At 41.9% G+C, this 19,789-nt stretch overlaps 2 protein-coding genes across 10 annotated transcripts in view; one reads left to right on the top strand and one right to left on the bottom strand.

The window, feature by feature from the left end:
- The window catches only part of Brd7 (bromodomain containing 7), a 45,829-nt gene extending 33,942 nt beyond the window's left edge, over nucleotides 1-11,887 (top strand). The window contains exons 8-17 of one of the 2 annotated variants that reach the window (XM_046434332.2): nucleotides 451-574; nucleotides 1,200-1,275; nucleotides 3,336-3,443; nucleotides 3,985-4,120; nucleotides 5,921-6,032; nucleotides 7,427-7,483; nucleotides 9,634-9,748; nucleotides 10,051-10,194; nucleotides 10,413-10,556; nucleotides 11,667-11,887. In XM_046434332.2, the coding sequence (XP_046290288.1) occupies nucleotides 451-574; nucleotides 1,200-1,275; nucleotides 3,336-3,443; nucleotides 3,985-4,120; nucleotides 5,921-6,032; nucleotides 7,427-7,483; nucleotides 9,634-9,748; nucleotides 10,051-10,194; nucleotides 10,413-10,556; nucleotides 11,667-11,725 (1,075 nt within the window). In that variant the 3' untranslated portion in view covers nucleotides 11,726-11,887. The remainder of the gene's footprint in view (nucleotides 1-450; nucleotides 575-1,199; nucleotides 1,276-3,335; nucleotides 3,444-3,984; nucleotides 4,121-5,920; nucleotides 6,033-7,426; nucleotides 7,484-9,633; nucleotides 9,749-10,050; nucleotides 10,195-10,412; nucleotides 10,557-11,666) is intronic. The other variant, XM_046434333.2, reaches the window with a different exon arrangement.
- Nucleotides 11,888-13,168: 1,281 nt separating this feature from the next.
- The window catches only part of Adcy7 (adenylate cyclase 7), a 53,934-nt gene continuing 47,313 nt past the window's right edge, over nucleotides 13,169-19,789 (bottom strand). For 7 of the 8 annotated variants that reach the window (XM_058576013.1, XM_046434327.2, XM_046434326.2 and 4 more), the window contains exons 20-26: nucleotides 19,042-19,132; nucleotides 18,622-18,777; nucleotides 17,858-18,004; nucleotides 16,945-17,049; nucleotides 16,573-16,687; nucleotides 15,894-16,018; nucleotides 13,169-15,675 (exon numbers count right to left, since the gene is read on the bottom strand). In XM_058576013.1, coding sequence (XP_058431996.1) covers nucleotides 15,529-15,675; nucleotides 15,894-16,018; nucleotides 16,573-16,687; nucleotides 16,945-17,049; nucleotides 17,858-18,004; nucleotides 18,622-18,777; nucleotides 19,042-19,132 — 886 coding nt within the window. In that variant the 3' untranslated portion in view covers nucleotides 13,169-15,528. Of the gene's footprint in view, nucleotides 15,676-15,893; nucleotides 16,019-16,572; nucleotides 16,803-16,944; nucleotides 17,050-17,857; nucleotides 18,005-18,621; nucleotides 18,778-19,041; nucleotides 19,133-19,789 lie in introns of all 8 variants that reach the window. The other variant, XR_009225924.1, reaches the window with a different exon arrangement.

Below are 19,789 nucleotides of genomic sequence, written 5' to 3'. Positions count from 1 at the left end.
ACTGTGAACTTCAGGGAGGGCCCACATTAGCACTTTGGGATTTCTCCTATCAGAATAAAAAGAAAGTAAATATGTGACAAGTTTCTTTGTTGTTTCTAAGGTTTACCCATTTCAAATGTCTTGTTTTCTATTTAAATTTTTAAAAATTGAATTTAAACAACTGTATATTCCCTCCCTTTCAAGGTAATATCTGAAGTAGAATTCATTTTTGTTAATGTACCCAGAAAAACATTTCAGACAAGTAACACTAGACAAAAATTGTGGAGGGAAGTAATCACTGTATTAGGTCTGTCTTCCTGTTTGTGCATCATTAAGGAACTTATCAGGTCATTAGAGAGCAAAGCTTAAATAGTGACAGTGGTGCAGATGTCTCCACTTACTATATTCATATTTGGAATTCATTTTGATGTTTTGTCTTACTTATACTTTTTAACTTAATGTGTGTTTTAGGAAAGACAAAGATGTGCTTGAAGATAAGTGGAGAAGCAGCAACTCAGAAAGGGAACAGGAGCAGATTGACCGGGCCGTCCAGGAGTCTGGTGGGAAGCTGACCCGGCGGCCAGCCAACAGTCAGGTAAGGGACTCTTCTTCCCCCACCAACTTGGAGCCTCTAAAACTGTTAGCTTTTAAATTTCTTCTGTGTTTTTAATTCATGCTGCCATAGAGCTCTTCATCACTGGAACACTCAGAAGAAAAAGAATATGTTTGTAAAATTTATGATTACTGTGTCCTCTTTTGCTAGGATGTTGTTTTATTGTTTGTATTTTCCAGTGAATTTAATGTGCTCCAAAATTAGAAAGTGAACCACATACTTTAAACTTACAGGAAAACATTTATATCCTGGCCCTTTAAAATCATACTGTTGAACACATTGTCAAGCACTAAGTGGACTCAGACCTGAGTGAGCAAGTCACTCCCCTTCTCCAGTCTGCAGTATTCTCCTTTGTTGAGAGTTGGGGAGAACCAGGAGGTGGCCTTCTATAATCTACACAGTCCTTTAAAATTCTGAGATGTCCTTACCTTCCAACTGTCAAGCCTGTCAACACCTATATACATGGAAGACAGGTGTGAAAGTCAATATTTGAGTTTAATAGACACCTATAATGTTACTTTGATTAAAGCATGACTTTCTAGTGTGCTTCTTTTATGTGGGAAATAGATAAAACTTTATTCCATTTGAATATTTTGGGTCATTGCAGTGCGAATTTGAAAGAAGAAAACCAGATGGAACAACAACATTGGGACTTATCCATCCTGTGGATCCCATTGTAGGAGGTAGGATCACAGCAAGACTGCACATGAACTTTATGCTATTTGGCAAAAGTAATCTGGGTTAACATCTTAAAGTTGCAAACCTAAATTCAACCATATCGTTATCTTCAAAGAATTAGACATCATGCATTTCATGATAATGGCTTGCCTTCACTTAGTGTTAATTTGTATAACAAATACCCATTTTTATAATGTTATAAGAAAGATAATTGGGAATACAGAAATTGATAATGACACAATTCCTACACTTTAGGAAATAGTCTCTAATAGTCTTTACTGTGGCAAAGCACTGTCTTAGGAACTATAGGTGGAGCTGGGAGTGTAGTGGGGAGCAAAACAGAAGAGATGGGTCCCTTCCCCTTAGATTCTGTGGGTGGGGGAAGGAGGGTATGCAAACTAATTATATAAGGAGATGTCTGTAGTAAATACTACACACTTGTCTGTCATAAACAAAGTACTGGAGAGGAATAGATCAGCCATGATTGTATATAAGAGAAAGTTCCTCCCAAGTGTTTGGGGGTCCCGGAGGACTTACTTAGGAGATGATATTTAAGCAAGTAAGGGACAAAGGAACAGGTAACGGACTATCAGAACCACAGGTGAAAAAAACCTGAAGCAGGGAAGAGTTTAATGCAGCTGAAGACTAAGTGGGCAAGTCTGTTAATAGTAATGCTACCTAAACATCACTAGAAGAAAGGGAGCCAGAATGCATTTTTCTTAACAAGACTCATGTTTTCCTTTCATGTGAACTTTTCATAGTAGAGTTTTATGGTTTTTGGCCACAAAAGATGCCACAGCATTGAAAACATGTTGTAGTGTAGCTGTGGTGAAAATCTGGTAAGGGAAAATGCAGCTAACCTGGATTTAAGTGACTCCCTGAGATGTACCCGTTTCTTTGTCTGGTCTTTGCTCTCAGTCTGGTTTCCTGCTCCAATGGGCATAATCAGATATGGCCAAAGCTAACTTGAGTCACACATACAGCCAGCCAGTCTCTCAAGAGGCCACTTGGCTGGTTTAAGGTGGAAGACAGCCCTGCTCATTATCTTAGCTTTACCCTCCCGGTGGAGGTGCCAGTACATATTAGGAAGACATATTGCAGATGATTCACCAAGAAGATAGGGTCTTCTGATTTCAGTGTTTGAAGTTTTTTACAGGTGCTTTCATCCCACTGATCACTTGTGGCAATAACCTCAAACCAGCTTTAGGAAAGAAATCACTCTTTCTATTGGAAATTATTGGGGACCACTTTTCTCCTGAAATCATCCTGCTAGGTGCCCTCCTCATGATCTCTGCTTATATCATATATTCCCAGTTCCAGTACAGGAATTCATTCCTGGTTTACCAAGATCACATTTTTTAAAGGCTATGTGTCATTACAGTAAAAGTATACCTGTTATAGACATTAATTTATCCTTAATGCATTATGAGCTCTTATTTTTAATCCAGGTATTTTTCTTTACTTAGTCTTTTCTAACCTTCCTACTCTTTTCCCTCCATCTTCTTAACATTAAAAGACCCAGCTTTTAAATCTGTTAAATCTGCATGCCTATAATTAGCGACTTGGGAGACTGAAGCAGGAAGATTGAAAGTTTGAGGCCAGAACTTAGTGAGAACCTATCTCAAAATTAAAAAAAAAAAAAAAATATATATATATATATATATATAAACACACACACACACACATACATATATATGTAATATGTATTCACACGCATATACACAAAGGGGCGATTTAGCTGGGTGGTAAAGTGCACCTGGGTTCAGTCCCCAGTACCCTCCCCCTCCCCAGCAAAATCTTATCTTTAAAGATGAAGTATAAAAAAATTGTAAAGAATTCTAGGAAGCAATGGAGTATGATGAAAAGGTCCAGATTTTTGGTCCCAGGTCCACAATCCTGCCTTTCTGAATTGAAATTTACTTGTCTTAAAAGTGAATATAGTAAGAGCTACCCAGCTCCTTCATAGTCGTGTAGACAAGATGAAGTACATGAAAGCACTCAGCAGAATACCCTATGGATCTTTCCCATGTATGCCTCCTTCATTGTACTTGGTTTTATGTCTCAGAACCAGGCTACTGCCCTGTAAGACTGGGAATGACAACTGGAAGACTTCAGTCTGGAGTGAATACCTTGCAGGGGTTCAAAGAGGATAAAAGGAACAAAGTAACCCCAGGTGAGGCTTCTACATAGTTACCAAGTTTTTTCTCTACTCTTGCTTCAGGGAGTTAGAGAAAGGAAACGTAATTACCATTCATTGCTTTATTCACCAGCTCTCTTGGTGGTATTTTTGCAATATGAATTAGATATTTCATTAACTTCAAAAGAAACTAGAAAACTAGGTATTAGTATTCAAAATGAGTTTTGTTCTTTCTATTTTTCCTCTCCCTTTGTGGAAAATAATTCACTTGAATTGCAACTTCACAGGTAGGGTCATCCCTCTGTGTCTGTGGATGCCATACCCATGGATTCAACCAAATACAGATCAAAAATATTCAGAAAAAAAATCATGTCTGTGCTGTGAACCTTTTTTCTTATTATCTCTAAATAATATAATAATATAAAACAACCATTTTACCATCTGTATCTTAGATTTGTATACCAGTCAGTGAAGTAGTAAAAGTTAGAAGAGAATAAACTTTTATTAAAGTAAGAAATTAGATTGTCATATAAACTAAAAAATAGTATTATAATAATGTGTTTAATTTTTTCAACAGTGTTATACTTGAATTATGGACCCTACAGTTCTTATGCCCCACATTATGACTCCACATTTGCAAATATCAGCAAGGATGATTCTGATTTAATCTACTCAACCTATGGAGAAGACTCTGACCTTCCAAGTGATTTCAGGTGAGTCACTAGTTAATCAGTGTTCAGAACACAACATTTCTCTAAAATATTAATATACAATATGTGACTTGTGGATAGACTTACAGAGTTATCCAAAAGGTAGAAAATGTGCTCAGTAATTTTTTAAGTTGACAATAATAGACCCATAATTGCCTTCCTTTGATGGAAACAAAATATTTTAAAGAGAACATATGTCCTTCTTATGTGTTTCTTATAGAAATCAGATGCTGTGTACCTTGATTAATAACAAAAGTTTAGGAGCTTGTTACCTCAGAATGTTGATGTGTTTCATGTTGCTCTACTGTGACATTTTGTGTGTCAATGAGTTATGTTCCACAGTTGATCAGTTTGGAAACCCATGGCACGTTTTCCCCAAGCTCTGAGACATAGGACACAATGACTTGATTCCTAAGGCAACCCAATACAAGCTTGTTTGCCTACTGTGCACCTACCAGTGGTCTACCAGACAGACCATTGCAGTTATATTCATCCATCCCTTGTTGCATTTTTCTGTGGGACAGTAACTTCTGTGATCCTATTTAGGATACTGAACGCTTTACATCCCATTAACATAATGAGATACGGTGCTGATTTACCAGGACTGTGGCTTAGTGTGAGGCATTGAGCTTGGATATTTCCTACTCAGCCCTGGTACCTTGTAAACTGTTATTATGTAAAAGAACTTGACACTAAAGATTAACCAGTTCCCTAGTTTTCTGACAAAGGGAAAGTCTGTTTACTTGTACAGAAATGTATGGTTTTGCTGTTTTTATAGGTAGGTCCCTAAGATAGAGATTGGCTGTTTCAGATCAAGCCATCTATATACTTAGACTTCAGCAGCTTAAACAGATTTTTTTTGATTATTCATCTGTACATTCCACAAATAGGCAGTAGCATGCCCACTATTCTAGAATTCCATGGGGAAAGAATAGTGTCAGAGTCCTGTGCCCTCCTGTCAGATGGTAACATTGCTTTGGAGAAAGAAAAAGGAAGATAGAATGCTAGGGTGAAGGGGAAAGTGGTCAGAGAGGTAATAGGTGAGAATAGATTGTCACAAGGACTTGGAGTTTTAAATAAGATGAGAGTCCACTGGTAGATTGTGAGCTTATAATTCTAAAAGGGTTCCTCTGGCTTCCACCCACTAGGCAGAAGTTGGGAGACTGCTGTCATAAACCAGATGAGAAATGGGCCAGGGGAGTAGCCATTGAGGTGTTAAGAAAGGATCAGTAATTAGTAGGATTTCTCAGCTGGTTGAAGTGGGGTATGAGAGAGAGAAGACAGCATGAGTCCAGCATTTTCAGACTTAGTTTAAAAGATGTAGTTGCCATTCACTGAAGAAACATGCTGAGAAGGGGAAGGCCTTAGAGCACTGCTTGGGATTCAGCATTTCGGCTTTCAGTGCATGAGCGTGAGATGCTGGTGAGACATTCAAACCCAGGTGTGACTTGGACAGTTTAGTACACATGAAAATTCTGAGGTGAACGATATCTGTAAGGGGACAGGGTGTGAAAGGGAAGTACATGAAGCCCCAAGGACTGAGCTATCTCTGAGGTCTTATTTTTCCTTGGAGAGCCTTCAGAATAATTTCATTTTCACTGTGATCTTGATATTGTTTAGTTCTCTGGTGACAATGAATTTATTACTGGTAAATATGTAAGTATAGTCTTGCTTCTAGAGAGAAAGTTTTATATCATGATGTATAAACCAAGGACATCTAATGGAAACAGTTGGTTATGACAGAAGGATTAACAATGGAGATGATTTATGTGGAAGTGACTTTCTCAACTGTCTCTTTTTCAGCATCCATGAGTTTTTGGCCACATGCCAAGATTATCCATATGTTATGGCAGATAGTTTACTGGATGTTTTAACAAAAGGAGGGCATTCCAGGACCCTACAGGAGTTGGAGACGGTAAGAACGCTGCTAAACAAACAGGGTGATTTATTACTGGCTCAGAAACATTAGTCACTCAGTGTTATGAAACCAAGGATTAGCTAGTGTGACAGCTGAACTCCATGGCCCTCCCAGACAACCCAGCCTGGGTGGAGGCCATGGTGGAAGACAATGAGCGGAAAGGAGTCACCAGCTACCAGGACCTGGGAAGGGCAGAACATGCTAATATCTCCTGATCTTGGGAATGTGGGATTCAAAACTGGGGTTTACAACTCAGAAGTCAGTGGGTACTGTGTACCCTAAAAAAAAAGGGGAAAGTCTTCTCACTGGCTTGAAACTAGGTTCACTAAAACAATAGGAAATGCCCTTTTCCTTACTATACAGTTAATAGCCTAGTGGTAGGAACCTTGGGTTAGAAAGTAAAAACTGCCTTATTACTGTTTTATATTAACACTTATAATCTGTCTCAGTTCATAATATGGAGTAATTCAATCTTAGCTCAAAAATTGGAACCAGAATATGTCCCTACTGATGTATAGGAGAGTGTATTTTCAGAATGTTCTTGTCATTATATTTAGAGGACCCTACACGTCTTGGAAATCATTGCTCTCTCTCTTTTTTTTTTTAAGTTCTGGGGATTGAATCCAGGATGTTTTACACACACTACCTCCCTAGTCCTTTTTATTTTAAGTCAGGGTCTCGCTAAATTGCTTAGGGCCTGGCACTTGTGATCCTTGAACTTTCCTTTGATGATTTTGGCAATATATTTCAAAATGTAATTTTTCTGCCCTTTGATCCAGCTGTTCCTCTTTTCATAATTTATCCTAGAAAATAAGAGATTTATATGAGGATACATTGTTTATGATTTTTAGAAATTGGAAATTAGTTATATCACAATACAACCTTTCAAAGAAAGATAAAATTTTAATTGATGTCCATGATGCATATTTCCATGGTTTACGTGTGCATAATCTCTTAACAAGTAGGATTATAGGAATTAACTATATTCTCTGTTAACATTTGCATATTTTACAATAATTCTCTACTGTCTGAGAATATTGCTTGATTGCTACCCAGTAGTCCCTAGAGTTCCCTTCTTGTAAGAGACTGAACCTATTGTTAAAAACAGATTCCATTTATTTAGTTATATGCTATTTACCAAACACCTTCTTAAATATATGGATAGGTTTTTGTTCAGGCATGGAGCTCAGCATCACCAATAAAAGTACAACAACTCACAGAGTACTCTCAAAATGCTAATTACATTTAATTAGTTTTTATTTAAAAAGTTATATTCTAATAATAGACACTCTAATTTCTTTTCTCTTGCCACAAAACTTTGTTTTCTCTTTTCTCTATTTGTCAGTCCATACTTTTTTTTCTTAAAATGTTGTTTTTCTTTATTCTTACAGTCATTGCCTGAAGATGAAGTCCAGGCTAGGACACTTGACACAGCAAAAGAAATGGAGGTGATTATATTTTATTCTTTTCAAGAAATGTTTAAATGAAGAATAAGCTGAAAGACCTAAATGATGTATTTTAAAGTAAAAATATTCAGTATTACCTATGGTAGAAAAGCTTATCTTGGCCTGTGGAGCCTAGCAGTACTTGTAAGGTATTCGGGCATGTAAACAATGGAATCAAAACCAGTTTACATGGAGTGAGTGCATGGGGTGTGGACACCCAGGGTGGAGGAGCTCACTGGTCAGGTAGCTCTGAACAGGGCTAGCAGGATGCAAAGGCGTCTCCCAGCAGTGGGGTCAGATATCTGGAGCAGGTATCTGACAGTGAATGTGACAGATGAATCTGAGAGAGGAGGGCATGTGCACAGCAAGCTCAGAAAATATAACCAGCAGTCCCTGGGGAGGACAGGTGGTAAGCTGTGTAGGTGAGGACCCATGATGAAGTCTTCTCTATAGTGCTGAGACGCTGAAATCTTATGGCACATGGTGACTTAGACTAGCATACCAATATAAAGGAACAGAATAAGGATTGGGGGGGGCGGGGTTGTGGCAGTGGTAGAGCACTTGCCTAGCACGTGTGAGGCACTGGGTTCGATTCTGAGCACCACATACAAATAAATACAGGTCCATTGACAACTAAAAAATATTTTTAAAAAATAAAGAATAAGATTTGGGAAATGCAGTGGGATGAAAATTAAAATTACCTAGTTCCTGATATTGGTGATAGTATTATTAACTCATAGGACGTGAAGGAAAAGGAGCACAACTTTGACAGGGAAAGAAGTCATATTTGGTTTCAGATGTGACAAGTGTGGTGAGGACATTGCCAGAGGTATGGTCCTGGCACTTGAAAATCTGGGCTGTTGTTTGGATCTGGAAGTTGTTGGTGTAAAGGTGGAATTTATTTCAGTCATTAGAGACTACAGGGAGAATATGGAAAAAGGTTGAAGGACAGAACCTTAGAGAAGACAAGTAGTTGAGTCAGGAAGGAAAACCATGGAAGAATGCTAAGCAGGGAGAGAGTTTGCAATATCAAATGCCATGGAAACCCAAGAACAGGAGGCCCACAAGTGTATTTGTAATCTTGATCAGAGCAATCTCAGTACAATGGTAGAGACCAAAGGTAGACTTTGGTGAATTAAGTAAGTGGGAGAAAATTGGGTTAAATGGAGATTTAAGATTGTGCAGGGGCTGGGGATATAGCTCAGTTGGTAGAGTGCTTGCTTCACATGCCTAAGACCTTGGGTTCAATCCCCAGCACCACCAAAAAAAAAAAAAAAAAAATTGTACAGTTCTCTGAGAGAGTAATAGAGATAAAGCTGTTATTTATACAGCCATGTTGTTTTCAGGGAAGGAGCCAAGAAAGATCGTGTGCTTAGGGAACAAGAGTGAAAAATCTTTGAAGACTGGGAAAGGAAGTTGGTTAAGAAATAAAAAAGATTATCCAGCTGAAATGGCAAACCATAATACCAGTGCCAGGTTGTAGTTAGAGTTTTTCTCCACTGTACACTTTCTGAAGGTAGAGAAGTCAGGTTTTTTAATTGCATTTGAACTACAATACCAAACATAAATGGAATCACCAGCTTTTGGTTACTTATTATCTGGATTGATGTACTCCTCAAAAGCAGTGTTGAGGTTATGGAAACTCTGAGTCTTAGGATCCAAAAATAAAACTCCACCCTGCATAATATTTTGTTTTTTCCATGCAATCCCAATAGCCTAGTTTTGGGTCCTGGACAAGACCCAGGAAGCATCTTATATTAAAGATGTACTATAGAGATGCAAGTGTATGGACTGGGTGGGCCGAAACATTGGACTTTGAGTCTCAGAGACATCAGATAAAAGTACTTCATAATTTAGGTAATTTCTCATTACTTTATCTGTGGAATGGTTGCCATATGAAGCAAATGCTGCAAACCGTATGAGACCTCATTACATTACAGAAAAGTGTGGATTTATGAACTCTTATTTTGCCAAAATTTGGGAATAGCATTTTAAAATGGTATGCTGGGGAGACATTTTTAGAAAGTCATCAAAATGATAACTCCGACATAACGAAGTAAAATAACTGCCTATAAACGTAGCCATCTTACTAATTTTTACTTAGCACTCTCATGGCTTAGCAAGTTCAAATAACTTCCTTTTTTCTTTTGAAGCAGATTACAGAAGTAGAGCCAGCAGGGCGATTGGACTCTGGCACTCACGACAGGCTCACAGCACTCAAAGCAGTAACAAACTTTGGCGCTCCAATTGAAGTCTTTGACTCTGAAGGTGAGGGTCGCAGACCATAGGTTGCTGGAAATACTGTGCACCACAGTCAGTCGAGACCAATGCTACATTGGTACAAATTAACCAAGCCACTCGACACAGCAAGATCTTGCGCAGCCAAGTTAAACAAAGAGTAAAACATGGCTGTGGTACTGGGTTCATTGGAGGGACATTACTTATTTGAGGGGAGAAGTCTAACCAATAAATAGCTAAGCCTTGAAGCACTGGACTCATTTTATCACATAAGATCAAACACAAGTATGCCTAGGTTTTCCTGAGTGTGTTGTGTTCTTCTTACCTCACAGAGGCTGAAGTGTTCCAGAGGAAACTCGATGATACCACGAGATTGCTCAGGGAGCTTCAGGAAGCTCAGAATGAGCGGCTGAGCACCAGACCCCCTCCCAATATGATTTGTCTTTTGGGTCCATCATACAGAGAAATGCACCTCGGTATGTAGCACCTCCAGTAAGAGGAGAGTTGGGGGTTGCTTAAAGGAAAAAACTTCCAAGTAATGACATCACTATAAAGTGACTCTGGAATGAATACCATGGAAAGTGTGTTTTTTGCATTAATGCATTCATGTTCTGTTGTATTTTTTTATTTATTTTTTAATTATCTGAAAAAACTGCTTTTCAATGCCTGAAACTGTTTTTATTTTTATTTCTAGCTGAACAGGTGACCAATAATCTTAAAGAACTTGCCCAGCAAGTAACTCCAGGTGACATTGTAAGCATGTATGGAGTTCGAAAAGCAATGGGGATTTCCATTCCTTCCCCCATCATAGAGAACAACTTCGTAGATTTAACAGAAGGTACGTACCCTGTTTCCCTGTGAGTGTGGGAGGTGCAAGTAAAAGGAACGTCTCAGTCCATTCCCTTGAGATAGCATTGGAAAGGTTTGTCTGGGATTTTTTTAATATGTCGAGGGTTTTTGTCGTTAAAGATAGAATTAAAAAAATGTGGCATTTATACACAATGGAATATTACTCTGCATTAAAAAATGACAAAATCATAGAATTTGCAGGGAAATGGATGGCACTAGAGCAGATTATGCTAAGTGAAGCTAGCCAATCCCTAAAAAGCAAATGCCAAATGTCTCCTTTGATATAAGGAGAGTAACTAAGAACAGAGTAGGGACGAAGAGCATGAGAAGAAGATTAACATTAAACAGAGATGAGAGGTGGGAGGGAAAGGGAGAGAAAAGGGAAATTGCATGGAAATGGAAGGAGACCCTCAGGGTTATACAAAAGAACATACAAGAGGAAATGAGGGGAAAGGGAAAAATAATACAAGGGGGAGAAATGAAGGTCAATAGAGGGGGTAGAGAGAGAAGAGGGGTGGGGAGGGGAGGGGAGGGGGGATAGTAGAGGATAGGAAAGGTAGCAGAACATGACAGTCACTAGTATGGCAACATGTAAATCAATAGATGTGTAATTGATGTGATTCTGCAATCTGTATATGGGCTAAAAATGGGAGTTCATAACCCACTTGAAGCAAAGTGTGAAAGATGATATATGAAGAACTATGTAATGTTTTGAACAACCAACAATAAAAAAAAATTAAAAAAAAAAAAACAACAAAATAAATTTTTCCTCCTCTAAAAAAAAAAAAAAAAAAATTGATCTGTAGATTAAAAGACCTTGAAATCTTAAAAAAAAAAAAAAAAAAAAAAAAGATAGAACCCAGGGCCTCACACATGCTAGGCAAGTGCCCTATACTAAGTTCAACTAGGACCTTGTCTGTCTGATTTTAAGGTATAAATCTACTTTTACTTTACAATGATGACCTAATAATGCCACCTATTCTCTATCCTTGAGTATGGTACAGAGGGCTATCAATAGTCTACTCAATGCTAGCTTCGTCTTCACTTCCCATTTCTAATTAAAAGGAAAAAAACTTAGTGATGTGGTATTGTCTTTCAGATTTTGAAGAACCTAAGACTGATGTTTCTGAGTGTGGACCTGAAGCCACTGGTATTTGATTATATATTATGTATATATTTTTTTCATTCTGAACTTGAAAATGCATTTGAGAAGATATTAACTATTTGTAAATTGTGTTTTTAATTAAACTTTGGAACAGTTAATTTTAATGTTCCAGAGATTGAACTTCTATTAGGTAATAAAGCTGAACCTGAGAAGAATACTGTGCATATCAGCTAAGTTACCTCTTGGCCTTTTCCCAGAGTATATCTGAGGATGTGATAGGAAACCTTGAAACAGCCTTTTTCATGGTCATCCCTTAAAAAGAAAGTCCTCAAAATAATCAAAATCCCTCATATTTCACATTTTCCATAATTAATTTCTCACTAAAGAAATCAAAACCAATAGTTCCTAACCTATCAGATTCCATCTCGATTAAAGTGGCCTTCAGAAGAAGCAATATGGCTTTGGGCTATTGCATACCTAGGCAGCGTTCTTTCAGAATAATGCTAGTACTTTTTTCAATAGCCCCATCCAGTGAAGATTTTCCATCATTATACCATGAAAACAAATCCTTAAAATAATTTTAGGATGTGCTGTGCTCCCTGCATACCTGATGGGAATGATGTACTTGTGTGGTAATTAGGTGCCCCACACCCCTTAGAATAAGCAGATGAGATTTATAACACTGATTTTCTTGTTTTTCATTTTTCAGTAATTGGGAACTGCTAAAGGATAAACCAGATAAGATACTAAATCATCCCAGAATAGATCAGAGAATTACCAAACTTAAAAGGAAGTTTATTTCCTATTTCTCAAAGATCACCTGTGCCTCAGCAGTGTCCCCTAAACTAATAATCATTTTTATCAAAAATACAAAGGTCACATACCAAGCAGAGACCATGAAACACACCCCTCTATCACCAGCCACTAGGCTGAGATGAATGGTGATTTTTCTGAATGTAACCTGTCTAAACTAAAAGGCAATTAGGGCTGGGGTGGAGTTCAATGGGAGAGCATTTGCCTGGCATGCTCAAGGCCCTTGGTTTGATCCCCAGCACTGTAAAAATGAAATGAAAAAACATAGCATAAAGTTCAATACAGAGTTCTGTAAAAACTCAGAAAATCCATTTTGTAAAGGAAAATTGATTCTCTTGAGGAAGTTAAAACGTGACCTAGTTTGTGTTAAAGTTAAAAAAAAAACCTATTTGAGGGCTGGGGATGTGGCTCAAGCGGTACCGCGCTCGCCTGGCCTGCGTGCGGCCCGGGTTCGATCCTCAGCACCACGTACAAATAAAGATGTTGTGTCCGCCGAAAACGAAAAAATAAATATTAAAAATTCTTAAAAAAAAAAAAAAAAAACCTATTTGAAATTTTTTTTTTTTTAATCAGGTGTTTTATTTCTAAAATATAATTTTGGACCATCCTTCACTTAGATCTGCTTGGCTTAAGTAAGTTCCTAAAGATCAAAAGGATATTTTAAATCAGAACACCTTGAGACGTTCAGGTTTTCCACATTGCTAATTTAATGTATGAAAAGCAGCCTGTCACTGGCAGTTTACAAAAATAAAAGATTTAAAGCAAATATTATAGATCTACAAATATTCAATATACAGAACAAATCCTTGTTATTTGCATGCACTGTGAGCAAATTTCTGTACAATGACCTATTATATACACAAAGTATACAGTGGGTAATGATCATCTGTTTTGTTGGGAAATTTCCTTGGTAAGTAAATCAGAAGACGTCAGTGTTAATTTTTGGTAGCAGTGACGCTGCCTTAGTAGAAATTTTTAAGCAAGTGCTCCACCTATAGAAAAGATATTTATTCCTATCAGATTAAAAAAAAAAAAAAAAAAAAAACCTGCAAGTGATTTTTATGGTCACAACCTGAACATTAAAGTATTCTTATCTGAGCACAACACTTTAATTGAAAACTCCTGTCTGGGGATTCTGTTACTGAAGGAAAAAAGTAACTTGAATATTTAAAGTAGAAATTTGAGGCCAATGTACTGACATGTCTACCTTTCATCAGCAATATAAACCTTCTGGATTCTTCAGGGGAGCTCTAGACGCTGCTAGGTTTTGAGAACACAGACTTCAGTATAGTATTCACCTGAAATCAGCCCTTACTTGAAATGTCAGGGTCAAAGAAGGCTTTTTTCCCTTACCATCATTTTTGTCAGAAAATTCTTTCAGAAAGCAAATTCTTATAACAAATGCATACTGATTCTGATTGTATATAATACATCAGACTGCCACAAGCCCACCCCAGCACCTTTTACAAATTAGATCAGCCCCCCCGCCTTCCTCAGGCAGATAAAGCCCCACAAGACAACACAGCAGACAGGTTACATTTTGATCCCCTCCAACACCACTTGGCTATACGCTGCTCTGCAATAAGGGTGGCAGCAGCCTCCAGGATCTCCAGTCACAGGTAAACCTAGCTGGTTCGTCACTGCTGCAACCCTGTATAATCTTTTGAAGGCTCCAGTAAGATTTTATGAATAACTTCGGGGGCGGGGGGTTGTGGATGACTTTTAGTTATGGATCTCAGTGGTGTTGGATCCTAGGGAGGCTCTGGCTGTAAGGTAGCAGTGAAGTCATTTCCGAGCAGGAGCAGGCAGTTTGGTTATTTCTCACCTTGAAACAGGTAGACTTCTTTGGCTCCCTGTGGAGTCGAAGCACCATAAGACGCCATTTCACAAAGCTGGCGTCAAGACTCATTTGGTTTAGAGCAAGAACATCTCAGCATTTTTGAGGGGCTGGCTTCCAGGAATAGGAACCTCGACACATCTCATTTAAAGTAGATCCTCTGGTTTTAAAGCTCTTCATAGTTAGCTATGCAGACTAAAGAAAGGGAGACACGTGCTGCAGGTTGTCCAGGTTCTCACTATACTAAGAAAAGCAAGATACGGGTGAAGACTGCAGGGCAGAGGTAAAAATGCATGAGTGGTCAGGGAGGAGCACATGACTGTACTCCCGTTCTAGGCTTTCAGCTTACTGAACCTGATCAGAAGGCTTGCAGCAAGGTTGCCTGGTTCAGAGACACGCCTGTGCCACTGTTGCTTTCTGTGAGCTGCTTTCCTTGGAATTCTGTCCCTACAGCCAAGCTTATCCACACACTGACACTGGACAGTAGTCTTGCATACATGAGTCATTGACTAAAAAATTCACTGAAAGGAGGAGAGTTTTGTCTAGGGTCTGAGAAGTCATTAGTAAGGATGAAACTCCAATAATGTATCCATTTAAAGCAAACGCATGCCAAAGATGACGAAGTAGCAAGTGTCATTTACAGGTTTTCTCTACCATTGGTTTCGTGTCAGCATAACGATTTCACACATGTCAACTCCAGTTACCAGAATGCTTATGTGAAAAACAAGCCCAGAGCCAGCCCTGCTAGGGAGAAGGGTGGCTCCAGCCCATGCCAGGCGGCTTGGCTAAGTACCTAGGAAAAGTGAGTTTCCTTGCACATGCTTACAGGTCACCAAAGTGGATATCTGCCTTAGTCATCCTCTGAGCACCTCCATAGCACCCTGGGAACAAAGTTCTCAAAGTCACAAGCACAATCTCCCAGTGATCCTCTTCCAGCTACCTAGACACTGTTACAGACTGACGGCACAGAGGCCCCACCTGCTGCCCCAGGTCACAACCCAGCAGTCACTCAGGCAGGATCTGGTGTATGTCTAAGTGACCCTTTAGTGCAAGCCCAGAGAAGCCACACAAAGCCATCGGCCAGGAGGTGGCAACGGCTACAACCTGTTTAAATGCCTTTGCCACTGGCATGGGGCCAAGTCTCTCCTTGGCTGGCTCAGGGCAGGAAATCGGCTTCCCAGTGTGTTCTGGCTGCACCAGAAGCCCTCAGTTCAGCCCCAGCCCTTGGAACTTGGCAGTGTCTGTACACACAAAGTAAGTCCGCAGCTCGCCTTTGCCTTTGACATTGATCAGTCCCCGGCACTCACAAGAGTAACCTAGTCCCTGGAGGATGGTGCATGTCTCTTCAGTAACCTGAAAAGGAAAAGAAAGCCCGGTCCTCAGAAATAGGGAGATGGTGATGGGGACAAATAGAAGTTGACCACCAAGCAGCATGAATGTCTGCTTTCTCTCAAGAACGTGATGGCTAAGAGTCACAGTTAAGTGGTGGTAGACTTAAGCTTTAGGCTCAGGACACCTCAGCTCTGGGGAGGGTCTTCCCCCTCTGTCACTGCTCCCCAGTGGGTTCTTACCTGGATTTTCCCAAGCTCTCCAGTGCTCTCCATGCGGCTGGCAACGTTGACCGTGTTTCCCCAGATGTCATATTGTGGTTTTCGTGCCCCAATTACTCCAGCAATCACAGGCCCGTGGTTTATGCCTGCCAGTAATGTTTACAGTTGGCTGATCACAGAGGTAAAGCCTCAGGCCTCTGCCCTTAGGGGAAGCCACAGAGTTGTCCCCAACCACAGAAAGGGTTAACAAAACAGTCTGCAATGTGATACAGCCCTTGGAATGTAAGAAAGGCAAGTCCTGGCCTGTTCTTGTTCAGATTCTCCAAGACAGGAAGTCTGGGTTTGTTGCTAACACTTTTCTAGTACCTGCCAGTCTCCCTTTTAACAACAAGTAAATAGGCCAATCTTGAGCTAGCAGTCACCAGTTAGCTTTAATAACTTTGCTTTGTTCTTAGTGTATTTTAAGGCCACCTCTTTACAGCTGTGAAAACTTCCAGAGGTAACTATACATGCAATATTCAAAGGTCAGGATAATAATGCAGCTGCCAGGCTCATCAGATCAGAGGGATTTCAGGAACTTAATAATGATGGCCAGTGCAGCTTGGCCATGCAGACTGAGAGAAGGCTTGCTTAAGCAGGAGCTGCACCATCTTCCTCCCAATCCTGGCCGGCCAGCCTGCCAGCCCACCCGGACGCTCACCAACTCGGAGGCGGAAGGAATTGAAGGAGTGCCTGTTGATGCCATCCAGCTTGCTCATCAGGGCAGTGCTGAATTCTACCATGACACCTATGTGGGTATGCTGTCGCTCCAGGTCCTGCAGGGCACAGACATGCAAAGTCCTTCCCCACCATTCCTTCCACAGATCCCTCGACCATCAGGCTTGTGGGCATTGGTGTACCCGGCATCAGTGTGAATTCCAACAGTGGCCACTATGGGCAGAGGGTTGTCCCACAGTCAAGATCTCCATGCTGAGCCATGGAAGTTCCTTTGCCCATCCCTCACAGGACAGGAGTGTTAGGAAGGCATCTCCTTTAAGTAGTAAGATGGCATTCCCTCCTGGGGCTTGAGTACCTGGTTTTCATGCCCTGAGGGGACGCTGAGCCCCGCAGCTGCCATGTAGGTGCTGCCAATGGTCTTGATCTTCTCCACGCCACTGAACTTGGGCTTTAACAGCAGCTGCAGACAAAGGGGAGGCACACTGCAGCCCCAGGCACCCAGGTGCTAAGAAAGAACATGTGACCCTGCTCCCTCCCCACTTAAGTGGCCATGTCTCTGAGGCTCTGACCTAAGTGTAGTCTTATACATGGCCTCCCCTTGCCTCCCTCACCCCTTCCATTCCCGTCAGCTCTCTTCAACCCTTTAAAGCATCGAACACACAGCTGCTTTAGGAAGGTGGATTAGTTGTCTCCAGCAGTGTTGAACCCAAACAGACCTCTGAAACAGCCGATAGCATTGGGCACAACTGGGAATCAGCCTGTTCAGTAAGAACCTGAATCTAATCTTAGCAAGCTGCCTGTCGCAGAGGTTAATATCTTGGCAAAGCATTTGCCAAGTAAAACAAGAAAGACAAATGTGTTCGCAGTACTGAGTTCTGAATCTAGTGGCATCTTACCACAGAGCTACATCCTCAGCCCTTTTTATTTTGAGACAGGGCATCACTGAGTTGCCCAGGCTGGCCTCCAACTTGTGATCCTCCTCCGGAGGCCTCAGCCTCCTGGTCATTGGGATTACAGGCATGTGCCATCGCACCCGGCAAATGTGTTCCTTTGTTTCCCCTCCCCAGGGAAGCTGCCTCATGTTGTGTTGTTTGGTGCTGGGATGGAACCCAGGGCCTCATGCATGCTAGGTACACACATTGCCAACAGAGCTACGCCTGGTGCCTGTGACCCAACATGTTTAAATTGAGTTCAGATGCCTGAGCCTCAACCCTGCTCTTCGTGCAGGCAGGAAGGCCCAGAGCCCCAGGACTAGGCCGAACGCGTACCTCATCAAAGTCAGCGATGATCTCATTCAACAGGCGCAGACACTCCAGCCCTTCTTTGTTGACATCGCACTCTGTGTAGAACACTTTGAAATCCGGCACAGACGCAAACATGACACACACACAGTCGTAGGACTGATGGTACCAGTCCTGGCACAGGGTAGGGAAGAAACAGGCCCTGATGGCTACATAGCATCTGAAGGGGACAGGGATGCAGACAATACTAAACTGCCCCTGAGCTTCCAGAAAGGGACACGGAGCATGGTTCCCAGCCCTGGTCGCGCAGGTAGTATGCCAGGATTGTTAAAACCCCGGGGAGATTCTGAACTGGTTGGTCGAGGAGCAGGAGGATCAAGCTGATGTGATGCTCTTGTGAGCACCCTGGGTGTTTGTGTACAGCTGGGGCTGAGGCCCCTAGATTACGAGATGGGTTTATACTGAGCAAGTCATGGGACCTCAGTTTCCTTATCTAGAAAATTCTGCACACAGAGCTGGAGGGAGTACAGATGTTTTCGTCAGTATGGAACATGCAGATCACTAACACTGGAACACATAATGGACTTCACAGCAATCCAGGACAGTCAGCCCACTTTTCACACCAAGACCCAGGGAAGTAAGGCGTCTAGCCCCTGACTCCTGGGCACCGGGGCGGAGGCCAAGACCCAGGAATGCAAACCAGCGCTCAGCAGCTCTGCACCTGCGCCCAGGCTCCGTGTCTGCACCTTCTGTCTCCTAACCACGTGCTGAGCCCCTTCCTCCCACTGCACCTCATTCAGCTTGTCGCCGATGAAGTGGGCAGCCACATGGGCTGGCAGCACATTCTCCAGGAGAAGGCGGTTCACATTCTCCATAGTTTCAAATTCTTCATGTTCCTTCTTGAACTTTTTCTTCCACAAACAGTCCAGGCGACAATAATAGTCAATCTGCAAATGGAAAACAGTGTCCATCCATAGGACAACACCCACCTAAGGAGCTGGTGGGCACAGCTCTGACCTTACCCAGCCCACAGTGCTGCCCAGCCTGAACCCAGCTCAGCCCATCCCACTGTGACCTGGGGAGGCCAGGACTGGGGACCAGAGCTTCTACAACAGGATTCTGCTGTCTTCATGCTCGAGGCCCCTCCCCCAAAGGCCCTGTCTGCCTTCCCATTACAGGAGGCTAGGGGCCGAGCTAGGGCCCATGTGCACCTGTCTGGAGAGCATGACGAAGGTGACATAGAACAGGACTAGGTAGAAGTTGATCATGGTCTTCAGGTCACTCGGAGAACAGCCAGTGGTACTGTTGGATGCAGGAGGGTAGGAGTCAGCATCGGCCCCGGCCCCAAGTATGAGTGTGCGTGGCCCTGCACATGCCAAGTGTGGGGCGGGCAGAGGTGAGCGGAATGGGGGAAGGGGTGGGGGCCCCAGGGGACATTGGAGCTCGTCCCTGAAGGACCAGAGGCAGCTGTGGTGGGGATATGAAGGCAGCCAAGAGTTCCCTGTGGGAGGGAGGGGGCAGTCAGGGCAGGAACCTGCAGATGGGCATAAGGACCCAGCAGGGCCAGGGCAGACAGATCTCTCCCTGGGTCTCCAAGCTCCCGGCCTCTTAGTGCAAGGGAGCCCCCACCCCAGCTTTCCCCGTGCTTCCCCATCAGCACCTGTCCAAGAAGGGACCAAAAGCATCTGCTCTTGCTGAACAGGTAATCCAGGACATGCCTCAAAGACGGGCGACCTGGCTCAAGTCTCCCCTCACCCCTAAGCTGGCCCAGAATAGATGGCCCTGGTGGCTTCTGCTGGACTAGCACTTCCCCCAGAGAATCCCCCAGTGAGTCACATTCTCAGTTCTGAGTACAGGAGACCTGTGGCCTGTGCCATGACTGTCCCTTCAATAAAACAGAAACCCTGCCATCTCTCAAAAATGTCCAGCCCAAATGAGACCATGAATGCAGACATGCCC

Source organism: Marmota monax, unplaced genomic scaffold (assembly GCF_021218885.2).
Source record: "Marmota monax isolate L192 unplaced genomic scaffold, Marmota_monax_Labrador192_F-V1.1 WCK01_AAM20220418_F8-fsc00024, whole genome shotgun sequence".
Taxonomy (NCBI): Eukaryota; Metazoa; Chordata; class Mammalia; order Rodentia; family Sciuridae; genus Marmota; species Marmota monax.
Note: the sequence above shows the minus strand (reverse complement) of the source record. Positions and strands in the feature narration are given on the sequence as shown.